The sequence below is a fragment of the Carica papaya genome, chromosome 5, assembly GCF_054855325.1.
Source record: "Carica papaya isolate Zhongbai chromosome 5, ASM5485532v1, whole genome shotgun sequence".
Lineage (NCBI taxonomy): Eukaryota > Viridiplantae > Streptophyta > Magnoliopsida > Brassicales > Caricaceae > Carica > Carica papaya.
In genome coordinates this window covers 3096521-3122836 of record NC_142313.1, presented here as the reverse complement: position 1 = coordinate 3122836, position 26316 = coordinate 3096521, and the positions used below count along the sequence as shown (strand labels likewise).

Genomic DNA, 26316 nt, shown 5'->3' with positions numbered 1-26316 from the left:
TCATATTGCTAAAACAACTATTACACTAAAATACTAGAAAATAGTTCTTGCCCATGGACTAAATTTCATAATTATAAAACTGTAAAAATTCAAAATTTTGCAATCAAGGGTCTCGTTTAAGACTTTTTATTATGAACTCATGTAATATTTCAAAAGTTAGATGTAAATAAAAATTATAATTTATAATAATAATGTTGAAAATGAAAAAAAAAATTACTTATAATCTTAAAGATCATAGCTCACAATTTTGGAATTTTTTTTTTAATGAATGATCCTAATTTTTCAAGACTTGTGAAATGAAATTAAAATATTTATGGTATTAAAATTGCAAAAAAAAAGAAAAAAAGTTAAAAGACTATGCATTTTGGAGATTACTTAACATTTTAAAATGTCATTTTTACATTCAAGTATCTTTTAAATGACACAATTTTAAAAATAAATCTAATGGCTTTTTAAGAGATACATGCAATAGCTACAATATTAAAATTTAACAAAATGATATAACACTATGAACATTTATGAGATCAGATCTTTTGAAGCTTACAACTTACACTCCAAGTATATATTTGGATGATTTTTTTTTTTTTGAATTCCCATTACTTTTCTAAAGATATGAGATGATATTTAAAACATACGAAGAAAATAACTTATTAAACTACGGATAAAACTTAGTTTTCGAATTTCAAATGAATTCATGTAATTTTTTCAGAGTTACGTGATGTCATTAAAATGACCCATGAACTATAAACTACGACGATGCTTGAACTTTCTGAAGCAGCAAAATTTTACAATCTTCTAACAGATTCGTATGACTATATGATGCTATTGAAACAAACGTAGCAAAATTATCTACAAAACTATAATTGTTACCCATAGTTCTAAAAATTTTGGAAGTCCTTACTTGAGTCTATACTTGGGACAAGTTTTCTTTCAAGTCCATGTAACTTTTGAAGTAGCGTGGACAGAATTGAAACAAGAATAATATTGAGATGCAAGAAAATTACCCAACAAACCACTTGAAAGTTTACAGTTTTAAATGGATGTAACTTTCTGGCAGAATATTAAACTTACCGTTTTTCTTATAAATTCACACAATTTTTCTGAACTTTGAAATCAAAACAGTACTGCTCAAATAAAATAACTATAATATTGAAATTTAAGAAAATAATCTATATAAATAAATGTGAATTTACAAATAAATTGTACCATATTTCTGAATTTGTTCCATGGATAGCCTTAATAAAAGATCTTTGCAAGCCAAGTAACCCGGGTGTCCTGAAATTTCCTCTGCTCTTGACAACCTAAGTATTGTTTATTTGTTGATCTGAACTTGTATTTCTTTATCTATTCACAATTATTAGTTGAAGATCTTATCTCTAACATGATTTATACTAACAATAGTAAGACTTTTCTCACTTTTTTTGCTTTTATTCAACAATTCTATTCTTAACTCATTCTTCCTCTTAAATTTTATATTAGTCTTAGACCCAACGAATTACAAAATGATTTTGATGTTTGAGCTTATCATCACCCCTGTTTTGAATTTAGTGGAGCTGAGATCACCTCAATCATAAAAATCATCTTGTAATTTAGTATGTCATGACTAATATGAAATTAAGAGTACAAATTATTTAAAAATAGAATAGGAATTGAACTAACAGGACCTTGAATAAAGAGAAATGGGGTAAATATTTGTCTGACCTCATGGTTAACTAAAGCAGGTACTTTATATGTAAGGCCAAACAAACTCAAAGAATTCTTATTCCTTCTCTGCAATCACCACAAAAACATCTTCAAACAACCATTTTCTTCTCTCATTTTTAGCTGGTGGATTGATGACAGCTCTCTCAGCATTAGCCAAGCGATAACCGATGACAATCTCTCTCCTTTGTCTGGCTCTTAATAATATCTCGTAGAAACTTAATTCCTCACCTTCTCGAAGGTAGAGATCTGCTTGTCTTATATGCATCTCATTGCCCTGAAAGGAAAAAAACAAGAACAGATATAAGCTGTTACATTGTGTAATGTTTGACCATGTATTTCAAAAGGATTGATATAATTGAAACTTCAAATTGTTAACAGAGCTTAAAATGCATAAAACACTAACATAGGTTTTTGTAAAGCGTGTGCTTCAAAAATTACTAGTACCAACTACCAACAATCTCTTCATCATAATTATGTGACATGAAATTGGCTGAAGTCTCAATAATCAATTACACATAGGTTGCTTCATAAATCCTACTTTGCGAATTTTCTTCATCAAAGATTGTATCTTTGATAAGCTTTTTCGTGGAGCATAAACAAGAATTTGATAAGTTTACTTTTTTTTTCTATATAAAATTAGTATTATTTAGAAGAGGAGAAAGAAGAATTTGATAACATTTCATAGTTCTCTTATTTCAAGAATTTGGGCATTTTTTGCACATCATAAAGCTTTCTTAATACTAGAGGTGAATATTTTCTCGAAAAAGAAAAAAAGGTTAACTGTGATAGGTCTCAGTAATGCATGAATTACAAATGGACATGTATCCCTAAATTTGCTGTGTTTTATCTGTCATAAACTAAATACAACTATAGAAAGATTATTGATTAATAACCCAGAGCAAAAGCTTTTCTGGCTTAGAGTTGTTGATTTATTATCTACAGAAGATGTATAACTCTTGAGCAAATTTTCGACCCAAAATGTTGAAATATTGTGAATCTTCATGTAGAGGAAAACTGGCATATTATAATGGTATTGATATTACTATTAAAGCTGAAAAATTGTAACATATTTACGGGGATACCTATGAAAATAATAGGAAAACTAAGAATATGAACTCAAATATATAGAAATCTGACTATTTATATGGAAAAAGTCTATGGGCAACATTTATTATTCCCTAATAGACAGTAGGCCAAATATTCTCATTCCCAAACATTCATTATGAATCCTTAATTTCTCATATCCATAACATTTTTTTACCATAAGAGAGTTCAATTTTCCTAGACTATCCTAAAGATTGTTCTTATGGGTTGGGGACTAGCATCTAAACCATTGGGAGAAAATTGCATTGTTCTTTAGAAGTTGGAGTACATTGTCATTTTTACCTTCACATGAGACCTCAAGAATAATTCTGGTTTTCAAAGAAAAGAAAGCAAAATAACAATGCTGGTTTTTCCACTTGATGCAATTAGATTAAGCTCAATCATAAAAAATACCTCCTCTGCAAAGAGCTCTTCCAGTACATCATTTATTTGTCGATCCTCGGCAACCATGGCCAAAGCCATGCTGACAAGCTCATTTGACAAAACATAATCACTGATCTTTGACATGGCAAGCATATTTTTAGTCCTTGGGTCCAGAATTTCACTGATTATTACTGACTTATCAGAAGCTTGCTGCATCTCCCCAATCCAAGAGCCCCAGTGAACCCGTGATGCCATTGCTTCCCTATATGGGAGACGTTTTGCCTGCAAAAGATTTCAAATTGCTGAGTGGGAAGAGAATATAAAAGACGAAAGAATAACAGCAATAGATTTTATGGATCTCCATCATTATAACAAAGAAAATTAGTTCCCCATACCCATTATTAAGATGTTGTGGAAAGAAGCTCTTTTTCATTAGTTTGTGGGCCTCATGGCTGGGATGTATCGCGAGAGAGAAACTTAGAGAGAGAGAAAGAGAGAAGGAGCATGGAGGCAAGTGGGTGCGTTGGGGAGAAGGGGTAGCCAGATAGGAAGGAAGGGGGTACTTGGTGCTTACCGCGGAGAGAGGGAGGATTGTAACAAAAAGTTTTATTCCAGAAGAGGAGGAAGCAGGGGAATGGTGGCAGATAATGAAGGCGGCGTTTGCGCTCGCGAATCGACCGATTGTGGATCCAAATTGCAGAGAAAGGAAGGAGGCTGTTGAGGGTTTAGAGACAAAGGAGGAAGAGAATCGATGCACTCTGCCGGAAATCAAATGTCCACACTACAATGTGAACCTTTGAGTCACTGTGGAAGTGGTTGGGGAGAGAATGCTCGCAGAGGCGCTCAGAAGCAAGAGTGTCGCACCGATTCGGGTAGTGCAGAAGAGATCTGGGTTGGAATGGGGTCGGATAATATTTGAAATTCAAAAGAGGGAGCAAACTCAACGTGGCAGGTTTATTCAAACCACAGACTAGAGGGATCGCTTTGGGCACAAAGAAAGTAATGGACTTGCCTGTATTGGGTCTGTGAGGTTAGGTGTTGGTAGGCTGCAAAGAGGCAGATGTTTCTGTTGACATGAATATTTTGTTACTTAAATGACCGTGATATTTTTCCTATATAGTCCTACCATTTTTTTTCTCCATAATGATTTAATTACTTAAAATCTTTATTATAAGGAAAATTTCTCTATTGGTACTTAAGAAGTTTTGTATATATACGAGTCAGTTGTAATATCTAAAGGAGAGAAAAATAAAGTGTAACTACATGGTATCAGAGTAAAAATAAACGTATTTTAGGGTTTTTCAAACCCTAAAATATTCTCAAGAACCAATCAAAAGGAACTACAGCCTCATTGCCGGCCGACTGCACTTCTCTGGTGAGCATCTTTCGAATACTACGATATCTGAAATCTGTACCAAGAAAAGACTTACTCTTCTTCAGAAATGACTATTTTAAGATAGAAATATTTACATATGTTGATTGGGCTGAATCTCTTGATGTTAAAAAGTCAACTATCGGTTATTGCACACTCGTTGGAGGCAACTTGGTTACATGAAAAAGTAAGAAACATAGTGTAGTTGCCCGTTCTACTACTAAAGTTGAATATAGAGTAATGACCCAAGGGGTATGTGAATTATTATGGGTGCAAAAACTAATAAATAAATTAAAATTGTGTAAAGAAGAAAGAGTATCATTGTTTTGTGACAATAAAACACCTATTAGTATTGCTTAAAATCCAGTTCAACATGATCGAACAAAACACATTGACATTGACCATCACTTTATAAAAGAAAAAGTGGTTGATGGTTCTTTATACTTACATCATGTCTCTTTTAGTAATCAGGTGATAGATATCTTCACCAACAGACTCTGCAATAAAATTCTTTAGAACTTGATATGTAAATTGAACATATGTGATATTTTTGTATCAACTTGAGGGGGAGTGTTGACATGAATATTTTGTTATCTAAATGATCGTGATATTTTTCCTATATAATCCTATCATTTATTTTCTCCATAATGATGTAATTATTTAGAATCTTTATTATAAGGGAAATTTTCTTATTGATATTTAGAAAGTCTTATATATATATAAGTTAGTTGTAATACCTAAGGGAGAGAAAAATAAAGTGTAAATATTTTTCTCAAATTTCTATAGTTCCACCTGGGAGGAAAAAAGGAAGTGGGTGGAAAGAGCCAGATCGAGCAAAGGAAACCAGAAAAAATAAGGAGCCCACAAGTTAAATAGGTCTGGAGACCAGTGAAGAGAAGCCTGACCTGGATAAAGGAATTGGAGGAGAGGAAATAGAAAGCTGAACTTGAGAGTGGTATAATGCTGCTCATGAACTGGGAGGAAGAAAGGACCCAGAACCAGAATGGTGCCGGGCTTGAATAGAGTAGGTTGATGGAAGAGGAAGAGAAAGGACAAATGGAAAAAATTGTGGCAGAGGTGTTGGCGGTTATGAAAGGAAGTGCGTTGGGGGAAGTGATGGAAGTGAGTGATGACAAGGGAGCTGATTCCAATCCGATGAGGGAGGAAGAGATGGTGTTGGTGGTGGTGGAGGAGTCTTACATAGCTGCTGCTCTGGTGGTTGGGGAACAAAGGGCGGAAAACCAGTGCCTGGTGGAGTTAGGGGAGCATCTGCAGAGTGGAGAAGGGGAAGATTTCAGTTATGTTTGGGTGTTATAAAACATTTTAAAAATAAACAAAATGATCGATGTTTCGTTTGTTGGTACTGAAGATGGAGTGGTTGAGTTCTTTATGGAAATAGAAAGTAGAAGGAAGGAGAAGTGGAAAGCAGAGGAAGTGGGGATTAGGGGAAGGAAAAAACTGGGAGAAGGAGGGCCAAGGGAGCTAAAAAGACTACAGTTTTTCACTAATTATGATTGCAGACTGAAAAACAGCAAGAGAGGAGGTTTGGCGGCTGGAATTTAAATTATTGGAAATATAATCTTGTGAAATGTTAGGGGGATCAACGACAGGAAAAAGAGGCAAATCATCAGGGGGATGCTTGTTAAGATGGAAATCTGATGTTATATGCTTTCAAGAAACAAAAATGGAAGCACTGTCGAAGAAAGAAATAAGGAGTTTATGGAGGGTGAAGAAAGTTGGGTGACATGCTTTGCCGGCTAAAAGTGTGGTGGAAGGTGTTGTAGTTATATGGAGCATTGAGATACTAATATGTAGAGAGGTGTTGAGAATAGAATGATGAGAAGGTATGAGTGTTTACGAGTGTTTATTACAAGGGTACCACTGATGAAAAGAGGAAGTTGCGGAGAGAGCTGGAGGAGCGCAAAAAGAAAGGGGGTGGTAAGTAGATAGAGGATGGGGATTTTAATATGGTGCTTAGGAGGAAGGAAATATCGGGTAACTATTTTTCTAGATCCTGTGCAAACGAATTTAAAGTGGTATTGAACAAGTTGGATTTGGTAGACTTACCTTTAATGGGGAATAAATGAACATGGACAAGCCAAAGGAGCCAACCGACTTGTTAAGAAGCAACCGTTTCTTGGTGTCTCATGATTGTCTCCAATTTTCAGGTTTGTGTCAGCATGTTTTATAAAGGCCTCTTTCTGACTATTTTCCAATAAGGTTGGTTGCAGATGGTGTTCAATGGGGCCCAATTCTGTTTAGACTTGACACCAAATGGCTGAAGGTGGATAATTTCCGTATAATGGTTGAGAATTGTTGGAAAACACCACAGTGTCTGGGAAAGCCAGTTTCAGAATTGCTAGAAAACTTAAAACTCTAAAAGCTGAAATCTAGTAGTGAGTGAAGGAGGAGAGCTTGAAAGAAGAGGCATGCATTAACAATTTACTGAGGGAAATTGAAGCACTAGACAAGAAGGAAGGTGATGGGGGTCTGTCACCAGATGAAGTGGCTAGAAGAGTGTCTTTTAGAATGGATGCTGCTAACAGGTTGCATATGGAGGAAATCTCATGGAGACAGAAGGTTAGGGAGAAATGGTTGAAGGAATGGGACATAAATACTAGATACTTCCATTGTTTGACTAGTCATAGGAGAATATGCAATTATGTCGAGGAAATGGTAATTGACAATAAAAACATTAAGGGGAATGAGAACATGTGGGTCAAAGCACAAGAGTTCTTTCAGCGTTTTTATGAGGAAGAGAAGGGGATTAAGCCAAAACTGGATGGTCTACATTTCAAGTATCAGATTCAACCTGAAGAGAGTTCTCTGAAGAAGAAATATGCCTAGGCTTAAGGACTGTAATTGTGATAAGGCACTAGGTCCCAATGGTTTCAACATAAGGTTCCTGCAGGAATTTTGGCATGTAGTTAAAAAGGATTTATTGGAGGTATTCTAGGAGTTTGGGTCGGGTTCAATTGTGAAAGCTTTAAATTCTCCGTTTCTGGTGTTGATTGCCAAGGTAGATGGAGTGAGAAATATTAAGGGTTTAGGCCTATCAGCTTGGTGAATTGCATTTATAAATGCATCTCTAAAGCCCTGGCCAGACGGTTATCCAAGGTGCTAGGTGAGGTAATTGAGGTGAGTCAGCATGACTTTTGTGGAGGGTAGGTAGATTTTGAATGCATTCATGGTAGCAAATGACGTGGTTGATAATTTGGTGGCTCGTAAAAGATATGGAATCCTGTGCAAGTTAGATATAAAGAAGGCGTATGACCATATAAATTAGGATTTTGTTGATTACCTACTGGGTAGATTGGGGTTTGGGCAGAAGTGGAAGAGTTGGATGAGATCATGTATCACTACTTCCTCTTTTGCCTTGATGGTTAACGACGGTCATTTTTCTTCCTCAAAGGCTTCTAGAGGGTTGAGACAAAGAGATCCACTTTTTTTATTTTTGTTCACTATTGTCATGAAAGTTCTGACCAAACTTGCTAAGAGAGCTAGAGAGTTAAGAGTTGTTGAGGGGGGTGACAATGGGCATGGTGATAAGGAGTTGGAGGTTTCCCATCTTTTTTTTCATTGATAACACCTCAATATTTTGTCAATCTGAGGAGAGGACGATCTTGAACCTACAGTGTATCTGTTTATACTTTCGGGTGATTTCTGGTTTGAACATTAATTTGAGCAAACTGGAGATAGTGAAAATTGGTGACAGGAGAGATGAGTCTAAGTTGACTAGGGTGTTGGATTGCAAATTAGTTACACTGGCTATTAAGTATCTTGGCTACAGTTGGGCTCCAAGTATACGAATGCGAGGACGTGGGAACCAGTGATTGTGATGTTTGAGAGAAAATTTGCAGGATTGAAGATAAATTTCTTATCTAAAGGTTGAAGACTAACTCTCATAAAGAATATACTTTCTAACATTCTTATTTATTTCATTTCTACTCTGACTATCCCTATAAAGGTGGCAAAAAGATATGAAATCATTCAATGTAGGTTTCTGTTGGGGGGATGGAGAAGGGTGAAGAATATATCACTTAGTTAAATGAGACGATGTTAACCAGCTAATGGAGAAGAGGGAAGGGGGGAGGGGGTTGGGGCTTAGATCCTTGGTTGAGATGAATATTGCTCTCCAAGGTAAGTGGCTCTGCAAATGCACGAGAGAATAAGAGAGGTTGTGGAAGAGTGTTAATGAAGCTTGGTGGGGGTGGAGGATAGGGGTGGGGTAGCTAGAGAGGTGGTTAGACCGCATGTGATGGGCTTGTGGAGGAAGATAAGAATGGAAAGACAACATTTTCAAGAATGCATCAAATGGAAAATGGGGAGAGGGAACAAAATTCTGTTTTGGATGGATGAGTGGATTGGAAGCTGGTGTCTCAAAGACCAATTCCTGAGCATTTTTGTCATTGCACAATCGAAGAATATGGTTGTGGATGAGGCTTATGCGATGGTTAATGAAAGACCAGAGTGGCTGGTGACTGACTAGGAACCTAAATGATTAGGAGATTGAAGAGTATGAGTCACTGCTTCATCTTTTATCCACTGCACATTTGGAGGACAACAATAATCAGCTTGTGTGGAAATTGGAAAAGAAGGGAGAGTTCACTGTTAAGTCTATCTACAAGTTTCTAAAGGGAAGAGATGAGGGGGGTTGGATCGATATCCATACAATCAGATATGGAAGGTGAATGCTTTGCTTAGAATTGGCTTTTTTTTTTTTTTTTTTTTTGCGTGGGAAGCAGGAAGATAATGTTATATTGACAATTGACAACTTGATGAGAAGGAACCGAACTTTTGTGAATGGTTGTTACCTTTACAAAGAGGCGGCTGAGACGTGCAACCACATTCTGGTTTAATGTCCGGTGGTTTATGATTTGTGACCATATGGGTTGCTAGAGATTAATTAGGTCATTGGGGGTCAATAAAGGATGAGCTTAGGGCTTGAGAAGGTATTTATAAAATGAGAAAAGCTGTATATTTTATTCCTTTAATTATTCTTTGAGTTGTCTGGAAAGAAAGGAATAGAAAAGCGTTTGAAGGAATTGAGAGTGAGACATATAAAGTTAGGAATAGATAGATATATTATTCTGCCTCTATGATCTTGGGTCATGACATGTATAGAATGAATAATTTTGGGAATGTTGTAGATATATTTACTGAGATATTATGGGTGGCATCCCCTTGATGTCAGTTTATTTATAAACTATCTTTACTTTTTATTTAAAAAAAAATTACAACAAAGAAAATTATTATTTCTATGATGGAAAAAAGAAACAGAAAATATACAGCTAGTTTAAAGCTTGAGTTCTGATAGTTGTAAATATACATCATGGCAGAATGTACAAAAAAAAATAACTGTGAGGATCACTATTTGGAACTCCTATATACTAGTGATCATGAATATTTTCATTCATAAGTAGCATTCACAAATATGCCACAGACTAATTAAGGACAAATTTCAATTTGGTAATGATGGCAAAAGTACTGTGATAACTCTTTTCAACTGGCTTTCATGAAATGGAATCAGTTTAAGATCTTAACAGAAAGTTCGCGAAGGAAGAAGGTAAAATGTAACAAGTATGCCACCATCAGCAATTTTCATGTTCCTACATCCCTAAAATAGTAAAAAATTAGAAAGCACATGTCAGGAATTTTTTTAATAAGAATAGAAGAAGATTATATCAAGAAGAAAAAATTACAAGACGAGGGAAGGTAATCTGCTAAGATGGTTACAGAACATAAAAAGAAAACAAGAAGATATCAACATAAAAGAACCTTCAAATTCCTTTGCCAGCAGTTAAAGAAGGAATCTTACAAAATCCATGTACTTTAGTTTACAACTTAATAATACGAGAATGTTGGACAAGTTGACTGAATATTAGAGCATTGCTTTCTAACCACAAAACCCAACACCTAATGAAAGATCGCACTAACCTTAAGCCACTTCCTCCTTCGATAAGTTGAAAAGAATTCCTCGAGGGAAGAGGGCCAACCCACAACTTCCAGAAATTAGATATGTATTGAATTATAATCATCATCTGTTAGTAAATATATTTAGCTTATTTAACAACTATTTTAAGAATAGGTTTATTATTGGTTTAGGATTTTATTTCTTTCTAGCGACAGTTTTATCTTGTTACTTTTTTTCTGCTTTAAAATTATACTCATATTAGATTACATACAAATCTTATAAATACAAGAATGCTTTATCATTATTTAACATACCACTGATGACTAAAAATAAACTACTATTGTTCTCTCATGATGACGTTACCCTTTAATTGGTGATTCTGACAATCTTGTATTTGTTACCAATTCTTGCGACTGTTTATTGGAACTTGTCTTCTTTTTATATTATTCTAAACCTTTTTCCGGTTTGCTAAAGTAGGAGGAGACACTACATAAATATCTGGCCACATAGCTCTATTTGGTCATAATGTTTGTGACAAATCATTGGTATCAATTCTATCTTATGCCACCACCTAAAAGAAGACTTCTAACCTTCTGAGGGTACTTGGATCCTCCAAAAAGCTTTATGAAGACCAAGAGCGTGTTTGGAATTATTTATTTGCTACTTATATTTAGCTTTAAGCAGACCACCAATCTTCTTGCTTCATGACGTGGAAATATCCTCGTTAGGTTCTTAAAATTGAATTTAAGAAGAAAGGAAATAATCACCATCATTCCTAACTTTTTATGTTCTTACTGATATCCTCGTAGTTAACATAAATATATAATAATGTAAGCCATAAAATTGTTGTAACAAATACATTTATTTTTATTAAAATATTTTACCAAACACAATTGTTTATTTTTAAAATCAGTCCTTTATCCAAATGCTGAATTACTAATTTTTAACAAGAATTTACTAGCTTTAAGAAACTTAGAACACCTTGTTGTTTCAAGTACATTTCTTGTAAGTAATCTCAAACACACTCTAAATCTTGAGCACAAAGTCTATCTAATTAATTTACTTGAATGACGCTCAAAAAAATACCTGGATATCTCGAATCAACAGTAATGTAGCAAGAGATCTGGAATCAGCTTGAATAGCTGAATCTTCCACCGATTCATCAGCCAAAATCAATATCTGCAGAAGCATGTGTCATGTTAAACTCTTACATTTTTGTTTGTGAAATTTGTTGCTAACAGTTTTTCTTCATAAACTTGTTTCAGCAAAGATATTATTACAAATATTTTTAAATCATTGGTGGGACTCTCATAGAACAGGAAAATGTCCTAACTATTAAACAGAAACACCATTATCAAGTCCCATAAGTGCCAAATTATAGCTCTCACTAAAAGCTATCCAAGTAATGACTCCCTTATAAACCAAAACCGAAAGTTTGCAAAAGTTGCAGTATCGAACATGGCCACCAGTCATAACACATTCATCCAAGTATTTTCATGTACCTTCCTTCTTGGGGGCTTCTTCAACATGCTAGCACTGAATCAAGTTGCATTCATCTATTACTTGAATTTCCTTTTTGTAACAAAAGATTTAACTTTATTTAGGTAGAGAGTATATGAGGAGGGCAGAACGCGTATCGACAATTAGAAGAAATCAACAAAAAAAAAAAGAGAAAGAGCTGCCTATCAGTTCAGTTCATTGATGGTTGTGCAAAGCCAATAGAGTTACTCACTGAATTAAAAGATTCCAAAGGAAGGCTCTCCAAGTGACGGCGTATAACAGAATTTCCCTCACGATTTACCAATGATATATTCACCAACCGATTGAGGTCCAGACCACCATCAATGAGCTTCTTTTCTCTCTCATTTTCAGGAACATCATTAAACATCCATAGCTCTGAACCAGGTGCTAGAAAGGCATCCAACACCTGAACAAAAGATGTGTAGGTGAACAATTCAGTTAAAATTTAAAATTTACAAAGATAAATATAAATATAAGCTTCGAGTTGAGTTCTTTGTTCTGCAATAGTAGCAATGAGGAAGAAAGAATTTTGTAATTGACTAATAATTACAGAAAAATTCTAAATATCTACTGCCAGTGAATGTCCTGAGAACTGCACCCAACAAGTAGTGAGCACAAGAAGTAGATTCCTCATAACATTACCATAATCATATCTTCCATATCACGCCGCCAACCACAAAAAAGTATTCTTTCAGTAGACTTTGGAACAATAAAGTCTTTGGGCAGATTTCCCCTCCATACCTGCAGCATTCAGGCGAAGAAAAAAAGAATTAGGGGCTTGAACTAAGGAACTCACCACAATCATATCATCAACGTCCCTCCTCCATCCACAAAGTAGAATCTTCTGTGGCTTTCTTGCCGGTCTGTCAATATGCAAGAATGATTCTTCTTTGACCTGGATGATCAAATTGGTTATATCTGTGTAAGTTTTTAGTGATGGTATGGCCCAACCCATTCGCTTAAATTCCACTGGAAGGGTCACCACATCATACAAATTATATTCCTGTGGATTATTAGCCTCAGTCTACTTCTAACTCACTATTTTTTTCTTCTATCGGCAACCTCTAACTCACTGTGCCTTTTTATAGGGAAAACTCATCTGACTTACAGTTCTAACTCCAGTTCTATTTTTCTTTTTTACTTTCTCACTTTTCAATGTAGTTATTCAACACTCACTAATTACTAACAGTATGACACGAGAAAAATTGACATGGTATAAGAACGACAGTCTCTGCATGAGATTACATACCAAAAGCAATGTGACACAACCCATAAATCAAAATCATGAATGAGTTCAAGTATGAGAAATCAGCATATATATAGATTCATCTCATAGGAAGCAGACAGACAAATAAATAGGTGACTTGGTAAGTCAGCATAAATGCAAATTCATCTCATCTGAAAAGAGGTAGGTAGAGAGAGAGAACGAGCTAGAATTATAAGAAGCATCAACGTGGAAATTGTAGTGTCCACATGAGGCACAAAATAAGAGCAATGTGACACACCCGATAGAACAAAATTATGAAGCATCTAAATTATCAAGCTAAATATCTCCATCCAGTTTATTTGATCATTTTCTAATATTCTTGATGTATTTATGCCAGAGTCTTTATTCATTAAATATCCCTAAATGTGGCCTGACTAAGACAAGGCAAATGTTTCCGTTCACCATGTCATCAAAAAAATGATAGCAGACCCAAGCAAAGAAAGATGTATTTTAAATGGCCCATCCATTTGGGCCAAAGGCCTTAGCCTCCCTCATGGAGCTAAACCTGAAAGTTCAATCCCCATAATTACAAGAGACTAAAATTGAAGCATGCATTGAAAATCTAATAATAAAGGAAAAAGAAAGCACCATTGGTAATGCAGCGGGACCATATGAATCGTCATCTTCAGCTATAACAAGAATTTCGTCGCCTTCTTGGAGAACATATGAATCATCAGGATTAAGGATAATTTTACCACCACATGATGCAACCTTGACACCACAAGGTATTGCATCAGGAAAAGAAATCAATACATCCTCAAACTGCATTCTGTCCAATTGAGGCCATCTTTTAATGTAGAATTCACAATTTTCAAATCCAAGTATATCTTCCCAGATCTGCCACGGCAGTCAACAATTACCATCGATAAAAATGCTCTGTCAAAAATGGTGCCAACTAATTTGTTGGCTTAATGACAAAAGGCAATGAGAAATTAGAAATACATTGACATAGATATGTGTGTGTGTGTGCCTGATGGGTGTACAATTCTAACGTTAGCATAAATTAACCTGTGCAAGTCCAGGCTGCCTAGCACATTGAATCATCAAACGGCCAATAACATCATGTGCCACAACAGTTTCGACAAGAACACCACCAACAAGTTTAACAAGGACTTCGTTATCGAGATCACTTAGTTCCACCACAATGTGCCCTCTCAACCCTTCTTTGACTCCAGTTAGGCTTAAAACTGTTCTCAGAGCACGTGCATCACTCTGTTTCAAATAATGATATAGTCAATATTGATCATCTTTATCTAGCATTATAGACGAAGCTCACTAATGCCCCAAAATAGACCTGGTCAGCATTTCCATCTTCAGCAAGTACAATTATTGCACGGGCCTTGGAGACAGACACCTGAAAATTTTTATGATCTTAGCATAATAGAGCAACCAACAAACACAATATCTGATCTCCACACACTAAAACTTCCATGATGCTACGAGACACTATATTAGTGAGATGAAAGTAAATACCCCTTGCAAAAACGGCTTAGAAGTGTCAGGGTTGAGGAACAAAACTACTGGAAAATGTAAGCAAAACTTTTTTGCTATACCCATCCTATAGCTCAAATTTTCCATTTCTTGCTCAAGCATTGTAGGGAAAGGATATGATAGCATTCATTAAAAAGAAAAAGAAAATGAAAATATAAATGGTAGTCCATACAATAAGGAAGAGCATGCTTCCATCAAACCGAGTTACACAATTTTGCAAAAAGTTCATTTCCACGTAACTTAGTATATTCACATTACACATGGATACCTAAGAACAATTTTTTGGATTTAAAGAGGTAAAAAAAAAAAACTTTGCCAACAATTATCCATTTTTGGTTCGTCAGAAGAATTCTCCAAATATTCTGGTCTTGGATTAATGATCAGATTAGATAAGCACATAAACGAGTTAGTTTCAATCAAGAATATTTACCTATTCAACATTATAAGTTAGTTGGCTATTTAAATAACAAATGGCAGGTATTTTTACAGCAGTATCGTGCTTACCTTTTTCAGGTCAGCCAAGATAAGAGGACTCCCACTTCTGCAGATTACAGATGTTCCTCTAAAATCAAATTCCATTTTAGCAATGTCAAGTTCCATCTCCTCTTTGTCCCGTTCAGCCATCACTACAACAATTCCTCCACCCAAACTCTCATTTGCTATGGCAAGCTGATTAAGTAATGATCCCTGACCACAAACAAATCAATTAATAATCTTGGCCAAATTTTGAAAAAAGCCACTGGGAATATCTAATATGTTGCCCATTTTACTCTGGAATAGCAGTTGCCCAATATCACAGTTTCAGAATCTGGACGAAGTTCATATAACACTCTTGCACTTTTCCAGGGGTTAATATAAATCGCCACGAACTTTAATTTTCCAAAATTTTGTCAAATATTTGGTTGGTAGAGCTCACTTATTATCATTCTCAAAGAAAAGAGTGATAACAAAAGTTTCGCTATCATAAGCTGCAGAATAAGAAGCTTACCAATTTGTCACTCCACCCAAGAATAAGAGTGTGGTTCTGCTCTACCACCTCACTTCTTCCTTTCCGTAGTGAGTCCAACTTCTCAGAAATTGCATCTGAGACAAGTCCAAGCATCATCGCAAATATAAGCATTCCACCAAAGCTAATGGAAACTGAAACTAGCTTTGGACCAATGCCCTCGGAGTTAGCATGATTGCCTGAGTCAGCTATGTATGTCCAGGATAACCAAAGGCAATCTGCTAAGCTGTCATCAGTCACACCAAAAAGTGCTAAACCCCCAAGAAAAATGAGGAGTAGAGTTGCAACCAACAATGCAAGTGGCTTAGCATATGGATGGACAGATAAAAAGAGATCCACTTGATATGCTAGCTGCTTATTTAGAGAAACTTCTTCAGAAATAATATCCGATTTTCTTGATCTAGAGACATAGTATATGTACTTGAAAATAAAGGTGGGGATTGACAAGAGAGCAATTGAAAAAACCAAAGCTAAATTTTTTAAGCTTTTGCTAGGAAGAAGATCATCCTCCCCATATAAAGAAATATCTGCAGAGTCCGACAGATTGCACATTTGTAGTCTAATATTCAGCTTAGAGATCTGACCCTGACAGGATAAAGAAGCCTCATTTAGCAAAGTTTCACTCATTGACAATTTTAGCAATAAACGGAAGATGTCTAGTCTAAAACTATTTGTGATTATGGGGAAAAACACTAAAGTAGATATGGTATCAGTGTTGTCTACTTACCAGAACTTGGTGACAATCATGATAAACATATTAAAACTGGCCAACATTCATACGAACATCAATCACAATACATAAAGTCAATCCACATTGTTCATTAATATGATAGCAGTTTATTTTACCACTTACTCTAGAAAAAATATAAACAGGACAGATTTCAAACATACAAAAAATAAAAAATATCAGTAATGAGAATGAACTAGTACTTGAGAAGAAACAATATCAAAATGTATTCTTGTATTTCACCATGATTTTGTACCAATTTAGTGCTTGAATGGAATTACCCTAAGATTGTACAAAACATATATATATATATATATGTCGTGTCTCAAACTCAAAATAATTTGATGAGAACCTGGAATTAACATCAGTTTTGCCAAATCCTGATTTAATAGAAAAATGAGAAGTATGATCACCATATAAGTTAACCATAGGGAATTATTGGCTGAACCAAATTGAGGTATAAATTGTTTCTGGGATTTTTACCTTCAAATCAGTTACTTGATTGTGCAATGAGAAGCTCTTGTGCACTAAAGAAGTAAAGACTGTGACCAGAATCTGCAATCAAATAAACAAATTATTCCTGAATCAAGCAACAAATGGCTCTTGAAGAGAACAAGGATAAAGAGACCAGTGCACACACCACTATAGAAAATGCCATCTGCCAATGGACCTTAAGCCGTTGACCTGAGGTCCCAACAATCGTCTTCTCTCCCAATATGGCAGATTTGCTAACTGATATGCCATCTGAAACAGCATAGTCTTCTTCTCTTTTAGGTGGAGTATCAGTTTTTCGACTAAAGTCAACTCTGCGGCGAGGCCGTACATATCTGGTGTCTCTATAGGGTTTTGAGTTAGAGGATGAAACACTACACGACTCCAGCACTTCATTTCTAGACAATGACTTTTGTTGGGTTTGTGGATCAGGAAAGGAAGGCTGAGAGATTCTCCTAGTTGTGGAGAATCTTCGAGTGTATTTTGGGGTTCTTGGTAGGTGAGTGGAATAAGTGGGTGAGGGGAAGAACCAGTCCCTGCTGAAGGAAGGGGGCGACTGTGAGTCATGCGACATGGTTGTGATTATTTGAAATAAAAGGGAACTGTAGCAATTTACTGTGACTTCTGTTTAACATTAAATTTACTGAAAACAATTGGAGATACAAATCAGGGAATGCTCTCAAACAGCACAATCCAGAAGCTAAACAACCAGTTCCAAAATTGTTAAGAGCATATACATATGTATGTTAAAATACACTAACAAAACATCACTGATCTAAAATTACACCGCTAAAAAATATTCTAGCAGTTCACTATTCTAAACAAAAGAATTGACTTAGAAATAAATTCATGAGAATTAAAAATGAAATGAACTCCATATTTCACTTGTTCAAAATATTGCCTAAGCCTAAACAGTAAATACTAATAATTCATCAGCCAACATAAATTTCATCAAATAAACAGCGAATTAATCCCAGGCATAACATCAGTCAACCACCGCATGCCTTAGCTAAAATGAAAACATCATACGCACAATACTCTCACATCACATCCAAGAATCAATTCAAGTATGCATTTGAACAGAAATTCTAAAGTTTCAAAAAGGTTGCTAAACGAACCTTGCTTCCCGCGGCACGTACGGAACTTGTACGTATACCACTGAGACCTCGAAAAATCGGGGCTCTCAAACTGAGAGTACGGTAATGAAGCTCGGCCGGCAATCAACTAAAAGTTCCAACTAGAGCCGCGAATGAAACGCCAGCGAGGCGCGCAAAATGTCAATTGAATGTGAGAGTCAACGAAGAGCATAAAATGGCCGGCCGCTCATGCTGGTCTGCTAGAGGGAGCTTTTAAATGGCGCGTGTCTTACACACACCAAAATGCAAATGGGGTAGGTATCACCATCAACTCTTTTTCTTTTCGTTTTTTTTTTTTTTGGGAAAGTCATCGTCACCCATATGAACCTCAGACGGCACCGTTTTGAGGATTCTAGCGACAAGTAGGAGACAAACGTACGCAGAGGCAGAGGTAGGAAACAGAGCGAGGAGGTAGGGAGCACTTGTAGAGGAAGAAGACAAGCGAGCTGTTGAACAGTGGTGGAACCCTGATTTGCAGGGAAGGACGAGGTGTTGGCTAGCGAAGATAACAAAGATGTGACGTGAAGAGTTTTCAGGATGTGATTTGAGAAAGCCAGGGTAAGCCGAGAGAGGAGACGATTCGAGGAAGAGGATGCAATTTGGGAGAAGGTTTCGGTTTAGTGAAAGAAGCAGAGAGCTGAAGAGCAAACTGAAGGAGGGAGAGTAAGAAGAGAGAGTGAGGAGAGAGTAGAGATCTTTTCAGACTACTCGATTTCTCCGCGAGCGTTAAAGCTGAAGTTGGGTTTGTATTTTGTATTTCAGCTATGGGAGCTGTAGGGTTTCGTTCACTGCTTGCTGTCTCAGCACTTTTTCGAGTCATTTTGATTATCTATGGAGAATGGCAGGATGGTCATATGGAGGTTCGATATACAGATGTAGATTACCTTGTCTTTTCTGATGCTGCTGCTTTAATGGCATCAAAGGAATCGCCTTACAAGAGATCTACGTATCGTTATTCACCTCTGCTAGCATTCCTGTTGATTCCAAATTCATTTATTCATCCCTCATGGGGAAAATTTCTTTTCTCAGCTTCTGGTGAGAAAAAATTCTTGACCTTTTTCTTGAGCGAAATAAAGATTCTTGGCCTTATCTGCAAAATATAATTTGTTTGTTTGAGTTTTGTTTTTCTCATACCAAATAACTTTCTCCTATGCTTTCTTCTTTCCTTTTATTTCTGAGTTTGTTTCTTGGACTATTAAGTATACTTAGTTGTCTTTTCGTCTGAGTTTAAAAGTTGGTTTCTTTTGTTAAATATTGATGAACAGTATTAATTAGATTCAATGAAGAATATTAATGAAGAAGTTGGTTTTTTTTGTTAGAAGGCCGCCATTGAAATATTGACATTGATCAGTATTGTGTTTTAGATTGCAAGCTAGCTTCAAGTAGTTATTCCGTATGACTTGGTTCAAAGTGTTTGTTCACCTGGTTAGAAGGTCATAATGATACTTCAAAGTGTTACTCTTTGGTTGTGTTTGATTCAAATATATTCTGTTCACATTTAATTCTTAGATATTAGCTATTTGAAATATAGAGCTAGTCATACTTTACGCATTCAATACATAATTGAATTAATTTTCACTCATATCTTCAATTCCAGAACTATAGATTTGTATTTTCACCTGTCAAGAAAAGAATCAAGGAAACACCTATGTTTGATATAAACAACAGCAGTTTTTATGATTTAAGTACTAATGCACATAGACCAGGCAGACTTCTCTCATTGCTCCTTTCTATCCACTTGATACAGTGGGTTTTTTAATCATTTCAAAGGCATTATCCTCAAGAGGAAAGAAGTACCAATTTATCTAATTATCAACTTTCACTGTAGATTTGCTGGTAGGCTTGTTTATCCGCATCATCTTGAAGCAGCGTAAGGTGCCTGAAGACCTATGTACATACTCTGTAATGGTATGGCTCCTCAATCCATTTACCTTCACCATTGGAACCCGTGGGAACTGTGAGCCCATTGTTTGTGCCATGATTTTGTGGATCATTATCTGTCTTATGAATGGTATATTTTCTCTTCCATATTTAAAATTTCATAGTACGTACTTTTTGGCAATTGTTTCTTTTGAAATTCTTGCTAGCTTTCTCATTGATTTATAGAATGATGCTTCATAAGTTTACAGCAGTCTTTGCATATTGAACTGAAGATAAGGAGGCTTTGATTTCAAGGTTCTAAATTTCTCAACTAGGAAATATAAGCATGTTTTCAACCAAAAACCTTATTTCTGCTCCGAAAATTCCTCAGATTTTCAGTGGAATGAGTTATTATGCCATGAATATTTTCTACAAAAGAAATAATAGTAATGCAGCAATTTAGTTATAAATGTCACATACCTGATGCTTGATGGAAGTCCATGTGTCCTGTGAAATTGTGATCCAGTATAAATTTGAAGTAGGAAAGAAATGGATTTGTAGAAAGGAAAGAACTGGAGGAGACTCGCTTTGGCTGTTATGTTATGTCCACAACATACAAGATCCTAAGAGCTATATGATTCCTGTCAATTACAGTGAGACATCATATACATGTAAACTACTAGGTGGAAACAAGTTAATATAGTGATAAAAACATTAAAATATTTGATTCGTTGAAATTATCTTTCGGGAAGAAACTTGGAACTTCACAGGGACCTTGATTTGATTATGTATCTTCTCCTAAAGATCGTGCTTAGAAATCGTGACTGATGCTTTATATTGGGAAGTGTAAATGATGTTGCAGGAGAAGTTGGTGTCAAGATGTCAAACATATGATCAATTGGAAGGAAAAGTTTGAAGCATAAATGATTTGATGGTCAAATGAATCAATTTTTAATGAACTTCTTTTGATTGCTTACTGGGCATTACTTGGCTTAAGCAGGTCTTAGAAATTTATTTGATATAATTATAAATGTGGAACACTCAGTTAATGCTGTTATAATTTCTGTTTGTAGGTAAGTTGCTACAAGCCGCATTTTGGTATGGACTTGTTGTACATTTCAGAATTTATCCAATAATTTATGCACTCCCTATTATCTGGGTTCTTGGTCCATACTTCTTCCAATCTCATCCGAGGACTCAACTTCGAAATCAGAACTTGAGTCAAGAAGAGACTAGTAAAAATAGTACTCCAAGGACTGGTTGCTGCAGCGCATGGATTATCTTAAGAAATATATTTACAAGACAGAGGATTATCTTTGCCCTGGTCTCTGGGGGTGTTTTCCTCTCGTGCACTGGTCTTTTCTTTTATTTATATGGATGGGAGTTCCTGCACGAGGCGCTATTATACCATCTTACTCGTACAGACCCAAGACACAATTTCTCCATTTACTTCTATCACATCTATCTCAATTACGAAAAGGAATTTTCATTGGTGGAAAAGCTCATCTCTTTTTTGCCTCAATTTATAGTACAACTGGTTCTTATTTTTAGCTTTGCAAGGGATCTACCTTTCTGCATCTTTGTGCAGACAGTGGCTTTTGTTGCCTTCAACAAGGTGCGTCAGTCATGATTGCTTACTGCTCTTTATTTTTAAACTTCTATCAAACATCATATGTGGAGCATCATTTTAGGAGGGTGTCTCAAATTGCTATAAGAAATGTTTAAGCCAGTAAGATATTGTAAGTAAATTGGTGAATTATTATTTGAAGTTATAAACAGTTACGAATTGGGATAAAGTATTGGTTATGAAAAATATGCACTGTTGTTTAGCAAAAAAACTGATAAAAAATATGTAGTTATTTCAAATATTTTATGCCTTAATATTATTATACATATTGTTAATTTTTAGAGTATATCAAAGGGGTAAGAAGTAAACTAGTTAGATAAAAAATAACAACTCTTAAGAGTTCGGAATATAATGTTTATTTTTATCTTCCCGATGTCATTTTAAGAACCTAATAAGAATTATTTTTTTTATATTACCAAACAGGAAACTAAAGCATGATGTTTAAGGTTACCTATTGCAAGAAATAAGTATCCAAACACCGCCTGAAATTAAAGATAGAACCTTTTTTCTTTCTAGTAGAAGTTCTTGAAGAAGCTTGTGAGAATTATGCATTTTCCATGTGGATATGCAACAATCTGGACATTCTACTCACTGTGTCCCAGTGTTTCCATGTCCTTTTTGAGTTCGTGTTTGCAGAAAGCTTTTGTAATTTTCATTTCACATTCTCATATACCAGCTGCATTGATTCCTTTGGCAGGTAATAACAGCACAGTACTTTGTCTGGTTCTTTTGCTTGTTGCCTCTCATAATGCCATGGAGTAGGATGAAGCTTAAATGGGAAGGTACATATTGCATTTTATTATGGATGGCAGCTCAAATTCATTGGTTGATGTGGGGCTATCTGCTTGAGTTCAAGGGGAAGAATGTCTTCTTGCAGCTTTGGATGGCAAGCTTATTGTTCTTGGCTGCTAACACTTTTGTCCTGATCAAGATCATCCGGAATCATAAATTCTCTCCGGAGTTTGAACAGTATGACCATGGGAATTCAAAGAATATTGTGAAACTTGAGTGAGAAGATGGGTTTCAACATTCAGCAGTGGTTCAAGAGGACCTCGACACGGACCCTCTTCTCTAGTTTTTCTTTTTCCTGGGGTGAGGGTTCAGATTCCCTAGCTCCCAGGGGTGTTAGTAGAAATTAGTCATTCCATATTCTATTGCTAAACGAAGAGTAGCAAGTGTGAAACGGAGCGACGATTTCTTATTTTCTATATTCTGGAGATCTCTAGCTTTTGTCTTACAGTGTAGGGATTTGAAGATAATATGCTGACTGATATTGAAGGACGATATATATAGTTGGATGATAAATCTTTTGCTTTGAATGCAGGCGTATCTTCAGTCTGTGCTGTGTGATACTCCATGTTTTTTCTTTGTACAGCGAAGTTGCAGAGCCACTATATAAAAGATTAAGTACATGCATAAAAAAATTTTAAATCTACCTAAAAATTCTGGCAGAATATAGAAATAAACTAATTAATATAATAACCGTACTAAAAAATAATCAGATAGGTTCATAATTAAATATGAAATAATAAACTTTTATCAACAATAAACCTAAATAATACATAAACGTCAAAATTACAGAAATATTCTTTGGTATTGAAATACGCCCGGTTTAAAGACTCTCTTACTCAGCACTTATGCCTTCATCCAAATCAACAACATCCATGGTAAGATGAAGGGTTTTTGCATGAGTCCAGGATGCATCAAATTGATCCTTCCCTCTCTGCTATTTCTTTAGTTGCTCCATCTCTGGTACTCTTATCCACCGCATTTCCATTGTCCACTCTAACCTTTTCTCCACAACATCCTTTTCTACTATGCCCCTCGGTCATAATTTTCCTTCCTGAGCAGCCTCCATCAGTCTTCGCAAGCTCCAATCTCCTCTCCATAAACTCTGAATTCTCCTTCCAAACTTCTCCGTTAGCATATACCTCCTTCTTCCATATTGGAACGGAAGCCTTCAATTCGTCAATCAGAAATTTACAAGCATCGAGGGCATCTGCACGATGAACTGAGGATACTGCAATGAAAACACTAGTTTCTCCTACTGGAACTGGACCTAGGCGGTGTGCCACTGCGATTGAATGGAGTTTCCAAGACAATCGAGCTGCTGAACAGATAGATTTGATGCATCGAGTTGCCATTGGTACATATGCTTCATATCTTAGTTCGAGGACTGTTTTGCCTTCAAAAGTGTCTCTTGTAGTACCTGAAAATGTTGCGATAGCACCAGCTTGTGGGGCACTCACATAGTTTATGTATTTAGCAATGTCAACCTGCTTATTCTCCTCCAAGATTTCAACCAGATTTTTCTCCTCAGCCATCTTCTTTCGTGTAATCTGGAGCTACTGCCCTTGTTAGCCTTCCGTTGCCTGACCAAAATTTAAGCAATATGATCTTACAAACTACAACAAAAAAAAGCACATAAAGCAGGACATATAATTCTACATGCTATAGGATATTAAATCTGCAAATTGAATATGGCAGAACGTTATTTTCAGTGCATTAAGTATTAACTTGAGTGCAAATGGTAAGTAAATGGTAAAACCATCTAACTTTATCCAACTTTAGTTTTGTTGAAGCTGTACTGACTTCAGACAATCGATCTATCACCATCAAGTTATTGCTTTCTCTTCTCGATCTTGCTCCTATGCATAAAGCTAGGAGACGATAACTTAACAACAAATTGTCAAAATATACATAGAGAAAACAGTTAACAAAACTAAAAACAGGATCTACTTCCTTCTTCTTAGACCTGTAACACAGTGCATCTGAGGTAAAAACTACACATGAGCCTTTCTCATGTGGAATTCATGCCCGCCAAAATACTTCAGCTTCATATTTTAGAGTAAAGACTTGAGAGATTATAGAAACTAAAAAGACTCAACATGCCAGACAAGAAGGGCAATGCATTTGCATTGATGAAGAAGACAAAAGCTAAAAAAAGCAACCAGAAAGAATTAACTTATAGCATTCAGAAGGAAAACATACATAGAGTTTTCTAGCACGGATGAGAAAGGATGTTGCAGAGCTGCTATTGATTGAAGCTGTTTAATCATGGGGATAATTACAAATTCATAACTTTACCTGATTAACTCAGAAGTGATTTTTCCTCACATAATCATACTATCAAAAAGGTCCATTAACTCTGTCTGGTTCAATTTTCATTCAGTTAGTGAAAGAATTAAGTGGGAATTGTAGGCTGAAATGAAACAAGCTGAAACACTAATCAACATTTGTAATCAGAGTGTTCTTCTACATTCATCATTATCAGCAACAAAAATTCCCAATTAGCTCTTAAAAATAAAAGAAACCAAAACCCTAAAAAGAAAACCAGAGAATTACTAATGGTTCCTCAAACATTTCAACAGACACTGAAGACAACAATTCTTTCAACTATTTTTGTAATCCGAATTGACATGAAAGAGAGTAGAAAAAAAAAACAAAAAGAAAGAAAATAAAGCCAATAACACAAAAGAATAATCAGAACTCACCTAGCTGCTGCCTTCCAGCAAACTAGTCCATAACCAGCTCAAGCAAGCCTTGTGATTACTTGCTTTACCGGCTCTGGAGAATCAAAACTTTCCGATTTTTCTAGATTGTCTTTTATGTTTGTCTTCAGATTGAATGGTTACAAGTCAAGAGAGAATCAGAATCCATCAGAGAAGATGACACCGACGCTTACAGTAACTTCGATTTCACAGACCCCGGCGCTCTCGCGGTACATTTCGATAAGCAGCGTCTACAGACCAGACCTGAGTTTTCTTTTTTTTTTTTTTTTTTGGAAGAATAAATTTAAATTTATTATTATTTAATTTATAAATGTAGTAACATAAATAGCGAATATTTAATAAAAATATAATTTTCACCAAAAACCAAAATTAATTATTGAAAATATAAAATAATAAAAATAAAGATTTTTAAAAAATATATATCACTGTTATTATTATTTTGAATCATTAATTAATTTATATGTTTTGATTTCAATATATATAGCACGTGGTAGGTTGGCACGTTTTACATTTGGTTAAATATTATAATTAATATAGAATTATGTAATATTTGTCTCGTCATTTGCAAAATAAATAATAATAATAATAATAATTTTAATTGGTCATACCCTATGCATTTTTTGTTATAAATTTAACAATCAAAATAATATAAAACTATATTATATTCTTAATATGTATCAAACTCAAGACAAAAATAAGTAGTTTTAGCCATTCTATATCCAAATAATTCAATATAAATTATGTATTTTTTTAAAAAAAAAAATTGTTAGGAATTATAAGAATTTAATACAGACCATATTATATATCTAGATACATAAATAACTTTGTATCAAGGGTTATGAATGCTGACAATAGTTTTTTTAATAAATATTATAATTTAATTGTACCATAAAATACAATAAATCATTGTCTATAAATTATACATTCATAGCACACCAATTGATATAGTAATTTGTAATAAATAAAACTATAGATTATAATTATCTTATTATAATAGAGGAATAAAAAAAGTACAAAGTTTTGAATTTAAAAGCTATATAACTTGGTAATATTTGCCTCGTTAGTAAGTACATTCCCAACTTGATTATAATTTGTAAACAATTAATAAAAAATAATTGAATCAAATATTTAATATAATTTTTAATAATTTTAAATTTATCAAATCAATAAATGTTAAAAATAATTATAATTATTATCGAACCGTAAATTTTATTAATATA

The 26316-nt window shown here is 35.0% G+C and overlaps 3 protein-coding genes across 11 annotated transcripts; 1 reads left to right on the top strand and 2 right to left on the bottom strand.

Moving 5' to 3' along the window:
- Positions 1-1128: 1128 nt before the first annotated feature.
- LOC110821205 (ion channel CASTOR-like) lies at positions 1129-18293 on the bottom strand. Of its 4 annotated transcripts, none has more exons than XM_022050951.2 (13): positions 18080-18286; positions 17110-17604; positions 16953-17024; positions 15725-16327; positions 15241-15423; positions 14540-14599; positions 14254-14457; positions 13834-14082; positions 12775-12873; positions 12190-12384; positions 11544-11636; positions 3202-3453; positions 1129-1978 (listed from the first exon to the last, which is right to left on the bottom strand). In XM_022050951.2, exons 2-13 carry the CDS (start codon positions 17533-17535, stop codon positions 1760-1762), a joined length of 2655 nt encoding a protein of 884 aa, XP_021906643.2. In that variant the 5' UTR covers positions 17536-17604; positions 18080-18286; the 3' UTR covers positions 1129-1759. The 4 variants fall into 4 exon arrangements, with proteins under 4 accessions (XP_021906643.2, XP_088075562.1, XP_088075563.1 ...); XM_088219436.1 differs by lacking the exon at positions 12775-12873 and adding an exon at positions 12621-12719 and having other exon boundaries at positions 18080-18284; XM_088219437.1 differs by lacking the exons at positions 1129-1978; positions 12775-12873 and adding exons at positions 10481-10584; positions 12621-12719 and having other exon boundaries at positions 3215-3453; positions 18080-18293.
- A 178-nt stretch (positions 18294-18471) lies between these two features.
- On the top strand, positions 18472-22903 carry PNT1 (mannosyltransferase family protein). Its single transcript, XM_022050952.2, has 4 exons — positions 18472-19132; positions 19926-20108; positions 21031-21572; positions 22282-22903. Exons 1-4 carry the CDS (start codon positions 18862-18864, stop codon positions 22594-22596), a joined length of 1311 nt encoding a protein of 436 aa, XP_021906644.2. The 5' UTR covers positions 18472-18861; the 3' UTR covers positions 22597-22903.
- A 169-nt stretch (positions 22904-23072) lies between these two features.
- On the bottom strand, positions 23073-25384 carry LOC110821208 (molybdopterin biosynthesis MoaE family protein). 6 transcript variants are annotated; one of them, XM_088219439.1, is made up of 4 exons: positions 25079-25377; positions 24576-24736; positions 24141-24244; positions 23073-23956 (listed from the first exon to the last, which is right to left on the bottom strand). In XM_088219439.1, the coding sequence occupies exon 4, from the start codon at positions 23906-23908 to the stop codon at positions 23288-23290; it is 621 nt and encodes a 206-aa protein (XP_088075565.1). In that variant the 5' UTR covers positions 23909-23956; positions 24141-24244; positions 24576-24736; positions 25079-25377; the 3' UTR covers positions 23073-23287. The 6 variants fall into 6 exon arrangements, with proteins under 6 accessions (XP_088075565.1, XP_088075567.1, XP_088075566.1 ...); XM_088219441.1 differs by lacking the exon at positions 24141-24244; XM_088219440.1 differs by lacking the exon at positions 24141-24244 and having other exon boundaries at positions 24672-24736.
- Positions 25385-26316: the final 932 nt, after the last annotated feature.

Coding starts and splice junctions, on each gene's coding strand:
- PNT1 (XM_022050952.2), top strand. CDS start 18,862: ATGGGAGCTGTAGGGTTTCGTTCACTGCTTGCTGTCTCAGCACTTTTT. Junction 19,133..19,925: donor ATTTCTTTTCTCAGCTTCTG/GTGAGAAAAAAT, acceptor CTTTCACTGTAG/ATTTGCTGGTAGGCTTGTTT. Junction 21,573..22,281: donor CTTTTGTTGCCTTCAACAAG/GTGCGTCAGTCA, acceptor TTCCTTTGGCAG/GTAATAACAGCACAGTACTT.
- LOC110821205 (XM_022050951.2), bottom strand. CDS start 17,535: ATGTCGCATGACTCACAGTCGCCCCCTTCCTTCAGCAGGGACTGGTTC. Junction 14,083..14,253: donor GGCAGCCTGGACTTGCACAG/GTTAATTTATGC, acceptor CTGCCGTGGCAG/ATCTGGGAAGATATACTTGG. Junction 3,454..11,543: donor TGTTGATTCGAGATATCCAG/GTATTTTTTTGA, acceptor AATCTTTTGCAG/GCAAAACGTCTCCCATATAG.
- LOC110821208 (XM_022050954.2), bottom strand. CDS start 23,908: ATGGCTGAGGAGAAAAATCTGGTTGAAATCTTGGAGGAGAATAAGCAG.